The sequence below is a fragment of the Podarcis erhardii genome (genome assembly GCF_964252035.2).
Source record: "Podarcis erhardii genome assembly, chromosome: 7".
NCBI lineage: Eukaryota > Metazoa > Chordata > Lepidosauria > Squamata > Lacertidae > Podarcis > Podarcis erhardii.
The window spans coordinates 43,065,600-43,082,681 of NC_138511.1; the positions used below are offsets into that span (position 1 = coordinate 43,065,600).

The following is a 17,082-nucleotide window of genomic DNA, read 5'->3' on the forward strand; positions in this document are numbered from 1 at the left end:
CAGCTATTTTTCTGCATTATTGCTCGTTTTACTTATATCCCACCTTTCCCTCCAAGGAGCTCACTACATGGTTCTTTTCCTCCCCTTTTCCCCTTTTCATCTCTACAACAACCCTGTGAGGGCAGGTTAGGCTGAGAGATGGAGACTGGCCCAAGGCCACAACCAGGGAGCTTCATGACTGAGTGGGGATTCGAACCCTGGTCTCTTAGGTTGTAGTCTAACACTCTAACCTTACATCACACTGTTTCTCAAAATGTTATCCTCACAGGGCCTCCTAAATGCACCTAGGTGATGAACCCATGGCACAACCGTCATAGAACCATAGAGCTGGAAGGCTCATCCAGTCCAACCCCCTGCAATGCAGGAATCTCAACTAGAGCATCCATGGCAGATGGCCACTCAGCCACTACTTAAAAGCTTCCAAGGAAGGAGAGGTCACCACTTCTTGTGGGAGTCTGTTCCACTGTCAAACAGCTCTCAACTGTTGGAAAGTTATTCTGCCATTTCCTTGCCATTTTGAGTGAAGTCCCAGGTTGAGACCCAGAGGTACCCCAGAACCTTGCAAAGGATGAGGATGGAGTGGAACAGCGAGAGCGATGGAAGTCACACACCAACCAGCCACATGTCCTTCCTCGCTACCACTTAAGAGAATTAATTTAGGTTTGCCAATATAAATCACTGCTGTTTTGTAGAACATTGCACTGTTCAAAATGATTTGTTTATGGGATGAATTATCCTGTAGTCAGGCCATTGCTATCCTGTGTGTGTGTGTGGAGCTTGCACCCAAAGGAGGCATGGTCTTCCACTTAAGAGGGGTTAGCCAGAAGATGGAAACCAATCTTCCCCCAGTATTAAAGTGGATGATCTTGCAAATATTTCTGAGGTACTTTGCAGCAACGGTCACCCACTACAGGATTATGTGATGTCATTCTACAATAAGACATGCAAGAGCCCAAGCCCACTTGGGAGACAACCTCCTCCCCAGCCTCCTTCCCACTCCTATTCCTAAATGAATTGTGTAAAGGAACTCTGCACATGCTCATGTGAACCATTTTTTGTGGTTTTTGTAACCACATCACTAGGGCTCCGTGAACCCTCGGTCCCCTGACATTTATTCAGGAATGACAGGATCATGGTGCGGTTGGGAGAGGTCTGGAAAGAGATGACCTTGTTTTTCAGTCTAGTTTTACAATCAGAGGGTTTTACAAGCTGCCGTCAAGTGACCTAGTGTGATCCGATGCTGGATACGAGAGAGGAGGCATTGGTTATAGGACCACGACAACCACGCCTCTCTCCCATCTCAGTTTTCTTTCTCCCACGGCAAAATGGAAAAGCAGTACTGTCCCCCTAAATACCAGCCCCTATAAATAATCCTGACTCTGGGCGGGCCAGTTCCTCTGGCACCTGCACCAAGAAGGGCAAAAATAGAGGCTGTGTTTCTATCTATACCCTGCTGGCCGGGCCTCCGCTGTCTATCTATAACCTGCTGGCAGGCCTTCATGGAACTGACCGCGGACACATCCAGAGGTCTGTGGACACTTTGGATGCTTGGCAGGTGGCAAAACAAGCCCACCAGACGGGTCCAGGGAGATCTGAGCTAGGTGGAATTGAGAGCAGATCACCGTGCCCTGAACCGTGCAGCTCCTCTCGTGGACAGAGCAGGATGGCCATGCTAGTACCTTGAGGCAGCCTTTGCCAATCCTGTCAGATGTTTTGAACAACAACTCCCATCAGTCTCAGCCAGCACAGATTCAGGACTGAGAAAAGGAAGTCCTTAAGGGAGCACCTTTGGAACTCTCTCATGCAGGGGCAGTGGATGGCCTCCAACTTGGACAGCTTTAAAAGAGAATTGGACAGATTCACAGAGGAAGGGGCCTAGCCATAATGGCTTTCTTCTTCCTCCACAGTTGGAGGCAGCAATGCTTCTGAATACAAGATGCTGGAAACCACAAAAGGGGAGAGTGCTCTTGTTTTTGGGTCCTGCTTTGGGGTTTCCCACCAAGGCATCTGGTGGGCCACTGTGAGAACAGGATGCTGGACTAGATGGGCCATTGGACTGATCCACCAGGTTCTTATGTTCTAATCTTGTGGTCCAAAACATCAGGAGGGCATCAGGTTGCTGAGTGGGTATGAGCAGGGCCAGCATGAGTAGGACCTTAGACCACGGTTGACCTATCCAATCTGTGATGCATCATGTGGCAGATCACCAATTCCAGTCTCGCTGCGTCAGAAGTGGGTAAAGGAACTGTCTGCCAGCTTGTACCTGATTTGATTTGGTTTGTGTACCAGCTCCATGGAAGCTGGGGTTATGAGTCACACACACATGCTCGTCTCTTAGTGACAGCAATGTTGAGCAGTGACTCTCATGAGGTTAGAAATGAGGTAGCACAGTTGAAACACAGCACTGGACACGATGCCCTCCATTCAGGGGCATGAGGTGCATGGGGCGAGGTGAAGCCATTCGCACCAGGCATCAGATCTGTCCCCAGTTTCCACCACTGCATTGCTGCCAGTGCCTTTGTGGCTTCCTGTGCTGCTGACCCCGTGCCGTTCTCACTGTTGCGCCCACTGCACCCTGCACACTGTACCATAGTGGCAGGACAGGTGCAGGGTAAGGTACAGTTGCACAGGTGGGGGGCAGGGAGGGGCTGGAGAAGGGACCCAGATCTGCATGGGGGGGGGGCATCATTGCAGCATTTTATCTACAGTGGCAAAACATCTTTGAGTGGCTCTGCCTCCATTCACATATTCAGGTCACATCTGCACCATACATTTTAAACAGGATCATATCACTTTAAAAAGTCATGGCTTCCCTAAGAATCCTGGAAACCATGGTTTTTTATGAGCACTAAGAGTCCTTAGGAGACCCCTACACAGATCTGCAGTTCTCAGAGTGGCTTAACAATCAATCCCTCTTCTCAGGGAATGCTGGGAATTGTAGCTCTGTGAAGGCCATAGGGGCCTCCTAACAAGTCTCAATAAACACCTTGGAAAACAAAAAGAAACAACTCATAGCAGCACTTGAAGATAAAACACAACTACTTTATAATATATTCATGAGACACCCAGAAAGTATAAAACAATGCACTTGAATCTTCTTGCTACATGTGCCAGTCTCTCCTGCCACACCAGTGTGGCACACCACACCCTTTAAGAACCATTGGATTAGGGAAAGGAGAGGGAAAGAAAAGTGGTTCGGTAGAAGGCTGCTTGGGGTAGCTGGAGCAGGGCGAGTTAGACACACAGAAGGGAAACCTTCTTGCCTACTTGAGTTGCCATCCCTCAGAGTGCTCACTAGCACTGGAGAGGGAGAGATGAGGGGGGGGGGAGGATGGGAACTGTAGTTTGTTAAGGGTGCTTAGAGCTGTTAGGAGATCCCCAGACCCTCATGGAGCTACAATTTCCAGAGTTCCCTGTAAAGAAGGATTGACTGTTACACCACCCTGGGAATCAAAGCTCTGTGAGGAGCAAGGGTCTCCTAACAGGTGACAGCTACCAGGATTATTTGGGGGAAGCCATGACTAATGAAGTTGTAGAGTTCTGCTTTAACTGCATAGTGTGGGTGTTCCTTAAGTGTAATGATTTGGAGAAGGCACTGCCATATAAAAGACCTCATGAAGTAAGAGCACCTTGTGGTGTGTGCAGCCTTTGAGCTCCCTCTAGTGTCTTTATTGGAGGATGATGCCCAGTTGCTAGATAGTAAGCAAAACCAGGAGTAGTGGACAAGGAAATTGGCTGGTGTTGGCACCATGGGTGGTGTCTGCATTTTGTCACAAGATGGAAACTGGATTATATTTAACCATTACTGGTTAAATATATCCTGTGATATCAAATAATATAATTTATTCAAACTCCACCCCCCACAAAGGAAAGAAAGCTCAATATGCAGATGAATGTGGCATGTCACAAATTCAATGTGAAACACCCCAAATCAAAAGGCTGGTGAATACCTGTGGCTCAGTAAAATAACACCTGCTTTGTATGCAGAAGGTCTTAGTTTCAATCCCCAGCATCTCCAGGTAGGACTGACATTGCTGAGCTAGATGAATCAACAGTCTGTCTCACCATAAGGCAGATTTCCTGCATTCTTTTCTGTGATTAAATAAAAACAGGAGCAGTCTTGGACACTTGGATGTGCTTGCACAGTGCTAATCATAAGAATGGCTACTAGGTATATAAATTTCTTAAATAATCATGTTCCAGAAAACTTTTAAGAGCCAAGTTGAGACACAGTCCCTTATCCGCCATGTAATTAAAATGCACACAGAGGCAATGGTAAAGGGGGAATGGGGGGCCAACCATGCCATGAACAAGTAGTTTCACTCACTCCCTATGATTACTTTCCTCGAAGGAAAAGGTATTAGAAATTAACAATCTTAAGCACCCTCATTTGAAAATGAGCTCCATCAAACCAGGACTTGCTTCAGAGAAAATATATTTAGGATGGGAGTGTTAATGTGAAATATATTGTTATTTCTTTTTCATAAATTTAACATATGGGATAAAGCCACCCTCCTAAAAAGCTCATTATACCCCTTTCATCCCAGTGTTGTTGTTATTGTGGTGGTAGTGCCACCAATGTATTACACACTTTGCTAGTCATGGTGACTTATCTCATCCTTACCTAGTCTGGTGCCTTCCAGATGTTTTCAAATTCCTAGCAGCCTCAGCCAAAATGGGGAAGGTTCCCAACTTCCCATGAACTGCAAAGTTTTTCCAGGGCAACTTTCAGCTCACCCTATTAGCCTATAGAGGAAACCAGACTCCAGAGAGTGAGATTAGAGTGAAAACTTCAGATGGGATGGATAACTTTTACTCTGAGGTAAATGAACGAACAATTGCAGTCTAAATCCTGCAGTTTGTGCACTGCTATGGTCAACCCACAAGGTGTCACTGTCTACATTTTCACCGTAACCTACTGAAGAGTTCTGGAGAACTTGAAATTTTGCACATTCTTTTGTAACACTACCCTAACGTGGGCAATATCATCACCGTGTTCTTTCGGAGAATATAGCTACAGTTTTCTTTACCGAAGACCCAACTTGAAAAGAGCCCTGTGTGACTCAAAAATTTGCTTCCACCAAGAAAAAAATCTACTTGGTCTAAATTAAAGATATTGCTTTACTTGCTCCCATTTTTTCTGCGGGACTATTGCAACAAGAACTCTGAAAAACCAGAAAGGACGTGGTGCACAAATGAATTATGGCTGCGCCCGTATTCCCCCAAACGGAATGGAAAGCGGGGTCTGAGCAGCCTACTACGTCCTTAGAGCTACAGACTCGCATCAAGGTACTGCGCAGGCGCACCCAGCGCCTGCTTGCGCGGAGCAGAAAACGTCCGTGCTGGAAACATTTCCCCCTTAAAAGGCGCCTCGAGGGTTCCGCCTTTCTGATCAGGGTACTGAATGAGGAGAGAGAGGAGCCCCATCTTCCGACGCGCTCTCATTGGATAAGAATTGCAACAGGAGGCGATGAGGCCGGCCCTGATTGGGCAGGCTTGCAGCAGCTGGTGCTTCCTTGGCCAGTCCCAGAGAAGGCAGCTGTGGTGGAGGGCGTGGCATTCCTTTTTCTCCTTGCAGGCACATGTGGGAGTGTTGGAGGGAGGCTTGCAATCTTGGATCTGCTTTCCTGTCGCCAGTGCAACTGGGTAGCTGGGGTAGAGAAAACAGCGCAAGCAAGCTAGGATTCGACTAAGCCGTTGGGTTGGCTCCTGGCATTTTTTTCAGGATCTGAAGTTGTGCCCCTTCTTACTTGATCCACCCTTTGCCCCTCTCTCCTCCTCAACTATAGCAGCGCCCTCTTCTCGTCTGTCATCACCATGGCTGAAGATAAACCCTTGTCCGTCGTGACCTGCACAGCCCCTGTTAACATCGCGGTGATAAAATACTGTGAGTACCTCCTTTCCTCTCCCCCTTTTACCTCCCATTTTTCTAGTGTTGTTGTTGTTGTTGCTGCAAACCTTAGTGGCTGCTCCTCAGAACTCAAGACTGGCTTTCAAATTTGTGAACCAGGAACGTGGGGAGGAAGAAGAGTTAACAGGGACGTAGAACCTGTGGCCTTCAGGATATTTGCTGGGCTCCCAACTCTCATCATTCCTTCACCATTTACCACCCTGGCTGGGGCTGTTGGGAGTTAAGAGTCCAACAACTTCTGGAAGGATGCGGGTTCCCAAAAACTGTCGTAGAGGAAAGTGTGTGTGTGTGTTCATTCATTTTAAAGGCTGCAATCTTTTATATGTTTCTGCTCAAGCAAGCTCAACTGAACATGAACACAGTTAGATTTTGTTCTGAGTGTTTATAAGTGCAAGACCTACAAGAGCCCTTCTTAAAATATCCCTAAAAATGCAAGAGTATCAGGAAATGGAACAACATTTTGCTGCATTGAAAATTAGGTTTTAAAGGATTGATTCTAACACTGACAACTGGGAAACACTGGCCTGCAAGCACTCCAGTTGGAGAACAGCCTTTACCAAAGGTGTCGTGGGCTTTGAAGACACTCAAACTCAGGACGCAAGGGAGAAACATGCTAAGAGGAAGGCACGCTTGGCAAATCCACACCCTGATCAACTCCCGCCCGGGAACCAATGTTCCCGCTGTGGAAGGATGTGTAGATCCAGAATTAGCCTCCACAGTCGCTTACGGACACATTGTTAAAACCATCTTTATGGAAGACAATCTTACTTGGCTACGAGTGATCTCCAAAGCAGCAGCAGCATGTACACTCGAAATGTGAGGGTTTGCTGGTCTTCCATCAAAAGTAATTGGGGGTTCTGCATGATGTGTGATAATTTCCATTGTACTAAAGAAACTTTAAATTAAAAGTGGATCATCAAGGAAAGAGTGAATTCTGTATGCCAAATACTGACAGTGAAGGCGTTTGGAAAAGCATCTTAGGCAGTTACTCCTGAGTTGTGAAATTCCATACCAAGGAAACAAAGATGAAGTGGATTAGAGATATAAACACATTTTTCCAATCTGAAAAGTGAATTGCATTTAGAATATTGTAAATAAAACAACTAATTTTGTAAATGCCAGTTCTGAATTTAAAAAAACGATTGGCCTTGTCCCTTAGAAGACTGGTGGGTTACTCTATGCATACCCAAAAGAACTCAGGATTTATTAGTTGTTAAATCTAGTTCTGTCTCCTCCCCCAGTACTATAAGTGGACAAATTAGCAAGCCGAAAGCCAGGAGGAGGAGGAAGATTGCACCAGCAAATAATAGGTTTACCTTGCTGTTATAATGTAGTTCCATCTATTGACATGAGAAAGATCAGGTTGGACTAGTTCTGTCATCTCCCAAGGTTAATGATGCTATTGAGACACTGACCACCCAGGAAACTGACTGTAGAGAATGGTGAAGTGCTTCTGAGTTCAATCATTTTCAAACAATGTCCTCCTTTACCCAGGGGGGAAGCGTGATGAAGAGCTGATCTTGCCTATTAATTCTTCCCTCAGCGTCACCCTGCACCAAGATCAGGTTAGTACCAGATCGTCCCTTTTTGTTTGCGAAACTGAGGGTTACAAGTGAGCTATTGTTAGTCACTAAACCATGATTAACCTTACTGAGGGCGATACAGTCACACAAAGAGAAATCAAACTCAGTGTAGATGCTCTTAAAAAAATCTGGATCTACTGGTGGTCTTGGAAGGGATGTCATGATTATGAAGCCAAACTTGCAAGTTAGGATTCTGTTTTCTTGAAAGAAGAATGGTAACATCAGGAAGGTGGTAGAAACTAACTCTGTGATTTGGGGCAATGTTACCACCATGTAGATGCATAAACCTCTTAAGGTTTAGGAAAAACACAGGTTCCTTCCTTCCCAACAAGTGACGTTGGTAGATCTTTCTAGCCTGGAATCTGCGGCTAAAATTTTATTTCCCTCTTAACCTGCCTAGGTATTGGGGTCATGCAGAGGTCCTTCTCCAAAGAGGTGAACCATGTGGTGGTCAAATGAGGGGATGGGGGAAATTTGAGACCAATGCCTTGTGTATGAAAACTCTCCCCAGAGGAGTCTGCCTGGTGTGTTTTTTTAAGTTATTTGATCAATGTTTTTGCTGCTTTTTAAGATTGTAAATATAGGTGTAGCCCCTCATCCTGCTGGCTTTAGCATGTTGTGCCTAGCCTACTATGCTCAGTGGGGTTTACTGACAGGTAAGCATGTATACTTGGGGGCAATTTCCACTGGGCAAAGTGGAACCTACTTCTGAGCAAACGGGCATAGGGCTGCAAGGTAGAGGTCTGCTTAGATGGCCCCAGGTGGTGGTTCATTTATGATGGGGGTGGCTAACCTGCAGCTCTCCAGTGGATGTTGGACTCCACTTCCCATCAGCCCCAGCCAGCATGGCTGATGGCCAAGGGTGGTGGGAACTGGAGTCCAACGGGAGCTACGAGGGCGACAGGTTAACTGCTCATGGCTTGCGAGCTTCTAACTTGTGGTTCTGTTACAGCTGAAAACCACCACAACAGCTGCCATCAGCCGGGACTTCACTGAGGACCGCCTCTGGCTCAATGGGAAGGAGAGTGATATTGGTCAGCCACGCCTCCAGTCATGCCTACGAGAGAGTGAGTGGAAGGCAGCGCACAGAAGCATAGACCTCTTTTGTCAAGTCTGGATTCTTAGGGTTGTATTTAATTTTAGTCATCACCACGATAGTTTCTTTGAAATTAATAGTCATGGTTAACCTGCCTCCATTAATTGCAATGGGTCCACTCTGAGTAATGGTTGGTTGAGTACAACTTGGGGAGGGGTCGACCATGGAATAATTTTTTTTACCATGACTGTTTTCTGATGGAAGGTTGGGAGAACTGTGTTGTTGCTATTTCTCCTGAGGGCAGAGTAAGAAGTTGTGGGCTTAGTTTGAGGGAAAGAAGGCTTAGGCACACCTGCATAGCACATTCCAGGGAAATGGTTCGAGTCTGTTTTAAATTCTGTGATGCATCTGCATGAACCGGCACCAGACATGGAGCTTGAATTCATCCGAAATATCATAAAAAAGTTTTTTTCCTAAAAACTGTTGCAGCTAGAAATGTTTTTATTCTGTCCAGTGATCTTGGGGTTGCCAAGGCACGGTATTCTTTAGCCACCAAATATGTGGGCAAACAGGGATGTTTTCAAATTGGTTCCTGAAAGTTGATAATGGAGACAGGCACACCTCACTAGGGAGGGCATTGGCCAGCCTCTCTGCTGTTACCATGGTTATGGGATCCACTACAAAGCACACACAAAAATATACAATTATTCCTGTTCAGTTTTAAACAAGGCTCATATCTGGAACACTGGTGAGGTACAGCTGCAAGTTACAGGAATACAGGAAGCTGTTTTACACTGAGTCAATATCTTATGGAGCATTTTCCCTCATGAAACTCCATCTGCTGTCGGAAATGAGCTTCCATAAGAACACAAAAAGAACAGAGCTTCCATAAAGAGCTTCCATAAGAACACAAAAAGAGCATAGCAGAAAAAGGTTCATCTAATCCAGCATCCTGTTCTCTCTCTGTGTTCAACCAGATGCCCCCAGGAAGACCACAAGCAAGACAGGGTGCAACAACACTCTCCCCGCTTGGTATTTGCACCAAGTGGCAGTTAATCCTATTATAAATAATAATAAGTTATATACCTCTTAAGGCCAAACTAGGATTTTAAGTGGTTTTATGAGTAAAAAAAGCCAATCATACAAACGTTAAAATGTAAACACCCATCCATAAAATACACAGCAGATCAGTCCAATTAAAGCGTGAGCATCCATAATTAAAATATGCAATAAAACTATCTCATTAAAACTGAACAGTCATTAAAGCAAGAGACTCTGGCCTAGACATCAAGGGAATGCCTGCATGAACAGGGGCATCTGCAGAAACCAGTGGGGTGCCAATGCAAATAGGGGCATTCTGTGTGTCTGTCACATTTCCTTGACTGCAGGTATCTTCTGCCTGGATTACATCACCTTCTTTGCTATCCTCCATTTTCTCTCTCTCTCACTCCTCCAGTACGCCGTCTAGCGAGGAAGCGGCACAGCGGTAACGGTAACAGCGGTGACAGCAGCAGCCGCTCTGCCCTCAGCCTTGCCTACAAGGTCCACATTGCCTCAGAGAACAACTTTCCCACAGCGGCTGGGCTGGCCTCTTCTGCCGCTGGGTTTGCCTGTCTGGGTGAGTGGGGGAAACTGATGGTAGCCCCTAGAGATCTGGTCTGCTCCCTCCAGATTCTTTTGACTCTCTTGCTTCCCGTGTTCAAAATGGCATCTCTCGCTAGGAGCACGATGGGTATGTTAGCAGCCCCTCTGTTAGAGTGTCAGTGAGGCCTGAGAGGCCAGAGTTCAAATCCCCTTCATTCATGAAGCTCACCAGGAAACCTGGAGTCAATTTCACTCAGCCTAACCAACCTGGCAGGGTTGTTGTTAGGAAGGGGGAAATGGGGGTGAAAACCATGTAGATTTCTGTGGGAGAGCTGGGTGAGAGCCAAGAGGCTGAGAAGAAATGGCTGTGTTGAGGGTATTATCAAGGTCCTAAGGGATGACAAGTGTTTCATGGGAGGAGCCAGTGTAGTGCAGTGGTTAGAGTGTCAGACTAGGACCTTGGGAGACCAGGGTTCTAATCCCCACTCGGCCACGACGCTCACTGACCTTGGGCCTACCACTGCCTCTCAGGGTTGTTGTGAGGGTAAAATGGAGAGAGGGAGAACAGTGTATGCCTCCTTGGAGAAAAAGCTTAGATGTCATAGACATCATGACCAAGGCAACCCTTAGTAGAATCATAGAGTTGGAAAGGACCTGAGGATCATCTAGTCCAACCCCCTGCAATGCAGGAATAGGCAGCTGTCCCATGCAGGGATCAAACCTGCATCCTTGGCATTTTCAGCACCATGCTCTAACCAACCAATTTATACCCAAGGATATAAGTGCAATAAATAAATAAACGACTCCACTCTCCTTCCTCTCTTTTTCTCTCTGATGCGGCAGTCTACGCGTTGGCCAAGCTCTATGGTGTGGAGGGTGAGCTCTCTGAAGTGGCTCGGCAAGGCTCCGGAAGTGCCTGCCGAAGTATGTTCGGGGGCTTCGTGCAGTGGGTCATGGGGCAAAACGCCGATGGCAAGGACAGCATCGCCCAGCAGGTGGCGCCGGAGACGCACTGGCCAGAGCTGAGGGTGTTGATCCTGGTGGTGAGTGAGGGCATGGCAGGTGCCAGGAAAACACTGCAGGGTTGTTGTAAACTGGCAGGCCCTGGTTTTTCAGGTAATGAGTGGGCTGAAGGACCGTTTTTGCCAGAGCCTGAACGGCTGCTGTTCTCTGTGCCCCTTCCTGGCAGGTGAGTGCGGAGAAGAAGCAGGTGGCCAGCACGACAGGCATGCAGACCAGCGTGAAGACCAGCCTCCTGCTGAAGGTAAGAGAATGTGCTGCCTCCTGCTGGCTGCAGAAATGCACAAAGAGCCCTGCTGGATCAGGCCCACTTAGTCCGGCATCCTGTTCTCACAGTGGCCAACCTGATTCCTTTTGGGGAAACACTTGATTTGAGCACCAGCGACCTCTCCCTTCCTGCGGTTTCCAGCAACTTTCCAGAAGCATTGCTGCCTCCAGCTGTGGAGTAGCCATGGTAAATAAATGCTAAACAGCAAAAGCCATCTCTTCCCTCTCCTCTTCCAGCACCGTGCCGAGGCTCTGGTTCCCAAGCGCATGTCCCAAATGACCCAGCATATCCTGCAGCGGGACTTCGAGGCCTTTGGGGAGCTGACCATGAAGGACAGCAACCAGTTCCATGCGACCTGCCTGGACACTTTCCCACCCATCTTCTACCTCAATGACATCTCCAAGCAAGTGGTGGCCCTGGTGCACCGCTACAACGCCCATTGTGGCAAGACCAAGGTGCAGCCGGTGGGGGAAAGAGATGCAGTGCTCACGGGAGGGCAGGGACACCCTGGAGCTTCGGAAGGGGAGGCACCTGGGTCAGATTGACAAGGACCATCTACATTTGGAAACCTTGCAATGAGAGGATCAAAGGTCCTGCAGCTTCTCTACAGCAGTTTCGTTCCTTTAGAGCCCAACAGGCCTTCCAAGTCCTGAGACTCAAGGGCGATAGCTGTTGGCCCATGCAGGCTAGGAGAATAATAATAATAGTAGTAGTAGTAGTAGTAGTAGTAGTAGTAGTAGTAGTAGTAATATTTATTTATTTATTTATTTATTTATTTATTTATACCCCGCCCATCTGGCTGGGTTTCCCCAGCCACTCTGGGCGGCTTCCAACAAAAAAACTCATTTGGTAGAGCCCAGGGATATAGTCAAAACAAGGCAGGGTCAAAATGCACGGGTACTTGGGCACCTCCCAAATTCTTTTTCCTTAGTATTCTTTTAGGGCCAAACGTAGTTTAAGGAGTAGGTGGCCCACCCTCCTAGTTTCTTTGAACGTCCTTGGGAGTTCGTTTGAAGCTCCATAATGCCATAAGTTTTGCTGATGGGTTTGATAAAAGCATTACAGATGTTTTTAAAATAATATTAGCATTGGAAATCATGGAAGAGCAGCTAGGGCTTTGCCCCTTCTGATGCAGATTTCCCCACCAAAAACAACTGCTTCACTAAATTCATCCTCAGGCTGCCTAAGGTGTAATCTAAGCTTTTAGATCAAGGTCTGCAAGGAGGGTCCCTATATTCTCCCTTCGCTTCACAGGACTTCCCTTAAACGATAAGCCAGGCTTTTTCTGGATCAGGAATGCAGACACACACCTACCCTGCTCCTCCCCATCACACACACAGGGATAGTTGCCTTTTAAAGTAAAGCAGGGGCTTTGTTGACATCTGGGCTTGATTTACAGGTGGCTTATACATTTGACGCTGGCCCAAACGCAGTTCTCTTCATGCTGGATGACACGGTGGATGAGTTTGTGGAAGTGGTGAAGCGCAGCTTTCCTCTGGAGAATAATGGAGGCCAGTACGTGAGCCCAGTTACTTCGTTGCCACTTATTGTGTCACCCCTGAAATCGGAGGCAGGGCTGCCATGATGGCCAACACACAAAGAAGGAGGCAAGCCTCCAGTGCCTGCTCACAAAAATGATATTGTCTGTTTACAAATACACTCTGCTTCTGAAAATCTATTATTATTATTTATTATTATTATTTAAATTTGTATACCACCCTATACCAGCAGATCTCAGGGTGGTGAACTACATAAAACCACAGTATAAAAACACAAAATACATAATAATAACAGGAACAACCCAGTAACACCCCCTAATGTTAAATAGGGAAGCATTTAGTTGTCTTTTTTTTTTTTGAAGAGCCTACATTATGCGGCAGGTAAGTGACGACCCTTGTTATTGGAGAGCTCTCCTGTTTTAGATGTCATAGCAGTAAAATATTGAAGTGTGTGTTTTTAGTTTATTTAGCATAAGGGGGTGAACCTGTGGTCTGCTGGCCAGAAGTGGCCCACCATCTCCTGGGAACATCAGTGGTAGCTTTTCTTCCTTTTGTGTCCAACCCATGGGCTGAACATAAAGTAATTAATAAACAGAACACAATTTTTTAAAGCAGACTTTTGCACTGCCTTGGTGCTTTCTGTGCATGTCTGAAATCTGTGTTGCCCTCCCCCACCCCGTGCCTCCCAAATCCTCTTTTTCTTCTTGCTGGGGTCAGGACAGCCTCAAGCCCTAACCCTGCTGTCTCTGCTTCACCCCTCTGCCCAGGTTCCTGAAAGGTCTGCCCGTGGGGTCAGCTACACCCTCTGAGGAGCTGCTGTCAGCTGTGGTGAGGGATCCCACGCCAGGAGTGATTCAGTATATGCTGCTCACCAAGGTATGGCTGGATAAGTAAGGATGGCTTCCTTTCAACACCCCAGGCACCAGGAATGTGGCCTGACTTGGCTCATAATGCAGCAATGCAAGCTGTTCCTAATCTGTCCCTGGAAGTCTTGTGTCTTTGCTACCGCTATAACTCCTGTCTCAGAGCTCCCTTTGCCCAGTGTGTAGCCACAAGTGCCATCTTTTGAAGGCCAGGCACCTCTCTACAAGGTTAATTTATGGGGAGGGGGGGAAAGTTCCAGAAATAATAAAGTGCTTCTAGTCTTACTGACACAGCCACCCCACTGGAAGTCTATCCTTATTTTTAACTATGTGAGCTCTGCTATTTGCTGTGTTCTCAAACCAGAAGTACTCCACTCCCTATTAAAAGCAACCGTTTCCTTGTCGTTGTTTCTCTTCCTTAAACACATGTGGACTGCAGTGGGCTGGGCTTGTTAGCTATTTTCTTTTCCCCCAGGGTGGGGCAGAGAAGGAAAAGGAAGTCTTAACAAATATTGCCCAGTGGTGAATGTCTTGTTTTGAGGCAAGGTGCTTCAGGCAGGATTGGAGGAAATGGATTTACCTGGACCCACATTCACACTACATTTAAAGGACTATGATTCCACTTTGAACAATGTGTGGTTCTTGCCTCCTAATCTCTTTCCCCTCCTTCATCCCTTATGTTTTTGTTTTCCTTCCAGCCGGGGCCGGGGCCAGCACTGGTGGAAGATGCAAGCTGTCATCTCCTGGGGGCAGACGGGTTGCCCCGAAGCAGCAGCTGAGCTGGGTCCCATTTCTGGGCCACTCAGGGCCAAGTGACTGGGCAGGAGGACTGTGGAAACATTTGGGCAGGAAGCACTGCCTGAAGACCAGTGGCATCTGTTAGTTGGGTAATGGGAAGAGGCTGTGTCTTTATGGGAAATACGAAATTGATGAATATCTGGCGGTTATTTGCGTAGAAAGCTTTGTCTTGCCATTCTTTCAGCGGTGGCGGTGGTGTTGTCCGTTGTATTATTTCAGGGACTCCTGCAAGCCAAAATCCTCACAGGAAGGGCAGCACAAGCTTCCTCTTTTCTCCCTGCCCCACAAGCCTTTTTTCTGACCTCTTGGGGCTGGAGCTTCTTCCCCTGTAGCTCAGGACTAGGCAGAAGGTAGATTGCGGTAGCTCATTGGCCAGTTTCTATTGCACTTCCTAATGCCTGTGGGCATCTGGGATTCTTGCAGAGAATGTTAGCCTCTTGCAGGCCTCAGTCTCTGATCCAGCAAGACACCTGCTTTTATCAAGTGTGTGTGTACATATCACGATCAATGAACAAAGATGAGTGATGCCTTAACCACTAAGAGTTTCTGAGGAACTGGAAATGTTAAAGCACAGCTGTGGGCTGTAGAAATTCTAGTAAACGTTAGACCTTCTTTTGCTAGTCTGTTCTATTACAGCTAGGGTTAACTTATGCCAGGGGTTGCCAATGGGGTGCTAGGGGCTAGATTCTTTCCCTTGCACCCACAAGGCCTCTAAGCCCCCAATCACTACCTGCTTGCTTATGAGTCCGTGGTGGGTGGTTACCTTTTTCTCTCTTGAAAAAAGTACATAAAACTGAAGGAGGAAGTCAGAAGAGTGACAGTCTTTCTCACTTCCTCTTTCAGCTCCATTGCTTTTCTAGGCTCCAATTATACTTCTACTGACTCTTAACCTGGGTCACTTGAAAAAGTAGCGTGTGCCCACAAGCACTCTTTCTCTCACAGGGCGAGGTGGGAAGTGCCCAGAGGGGATGGCACCCACCCTAGCTGCTAAAAAAAGTGGGGGCTTGCTTTTTTAGAAAATACAATTGTGGGGAGAGGTGTTAATGGTTGCCTTGTATTCAGGTAAGCCAAAGTATATCCCCCTCAGCATCTTTTGCCTCTCTTTGTTTTCTTTCCAATCCTGTTGGCTGGTTTTATACCGCTGTCTTTTATACAAGATCCCATTTGGGTTTTCCCCACTAAGGTTTTGCTTTCATTGCTACAGAATGTCATTTTTAACTTGTGGTTTTAAAGATAAATGAAAGTGATCTTCTGAACTGTGCACGCCATCTTTCTCTCTCACATCTTCTCTGTATGTACCAATTATCCGTTTGTTGTCTGTTGCCATCTTCCCCAAACTATTGGCTGAGCTGCTGAACGTTCCAACTGCGCTGAGTGAAGCTGTTGGCTATAGAATACTGGCAAACAGTGCAACTTCAGCAAGGGGAATTAGAGGTGAATTGAGCGAGGCGAAATCCATGCAAACTGGGCTCAGAAGGTCTATGCAGTCCTCTCAGGACAGTAATAGTAGGGCACAAGTTGCAGGCCCAGGGGAGGGTGGGTTGTAGGGTGAGATAGTGGGGGCGGGATTGGGATTGACTGCGTTTTACTTGTATGCCGCTTTTCCACAATTAGCTGCGCTCAAAGCGGCTAACAGCAAACATTACACAACAAAAGATGGAGCACTGGAAATACAGATGTGCAAAATACAGAAAATGTCAGCAAATTGAAAAATGGCCAAAGATCATCAAACACAGAATAAAGACAATAGTACATAAATACAAGGCAAAACAAGAGTTAACTGACTGTAAAGTTTCTGGTGCTGGTCTTGCTGCACTCCAAGAGTGTGGCTTAAAGAGGAGACTTTCACCAGGCTAGATGACATACAGCTGGCTCCCACCTCTCTCCTCCAGAGGAGCTTGACAGCAGCAAACGGCAAATGTAGGGGAGGGCAGTGATAGCAGGCCTCTCTCCCCACCTTCTGGAAGTACCATCTGCTGGTGCAGGTCTTACAGCACTTAGGAGAGGAGCGAACGAGACAAAGAAGGAAGAAGCAGACAAAAGGAATTGGAACCATTGCCACACATGGAGCAGGGGAGGAGAGAGGCATGTTGTGTGGGAAGGAGTGCAGACACCATGCAGACTTTGGGGCAACCGGAGAGCATTCGGTTTTTCAAATACGGCCTTGAACGAGCCAGGCAAATTTTGGGCTGCAGATCCCATGCTGCCTGGCTGGATCTCTTGAACTAGTGCGGTTGTTCTACAACAACACACATGAAGCTGGCTTTTACTGCACCCAGGCCACTGGTCCATCTAGCTCAGTCTTGTCTACACTGACTGGCAGCAGCTCTGCAGAGCTTCATTCCTAACCCTACCTAGAGATGCTGCTGACTGAACCCGGGACCTCCTGCAAGCAGAGCAGATTCTCTATCACAAAGCTATGGCCCTTCCGCCTTCAGTGTCCCACAATTAACCCTCCTATTTGGATACTGCATTTGGAGGTGAATGCTGATCTTGGTCAATCCAGTTCCTGGCAGTTGA

General features: G+C 47.0%; 1 protein-coding gene across 1 annotated transcript; it reads left to right on the forward strand.

Annotated features, from left to right (window-relative positions):
• The first annotated feature begins 5,553 nt into the window (after positions 1-5,553).
• Positions 5,554-15,818, forward strand: MVD (mevalonate diphosphate decarboxylase). The gene is made up of 10 exons (XM_081872080.1): positions 5,554-5,887; positions 7,406-7,476; positions 8,447-8,561; positions 9,987-10,148; positions 10,958-11,157; positions 11,304-11,378; positions 11,639-11,857; positions 12,802-12,917; positions 13,669-13,777; positions 14,463-15,818. Exons 1-10 carry the CDS (start codon positions 5,818-5,820, stop codon positions 14,541-14,543), a joined length of 1,218 nt encoding a protein of 405 aa, XP_081728206.1. The 5' UTR covers positions 5,554-5,817; the 3' UTR covers positions 14,544-15,818.
• The last annotated feature ends 1,264 nt before the right edge of the window (positions 15,819-17,082 follow it).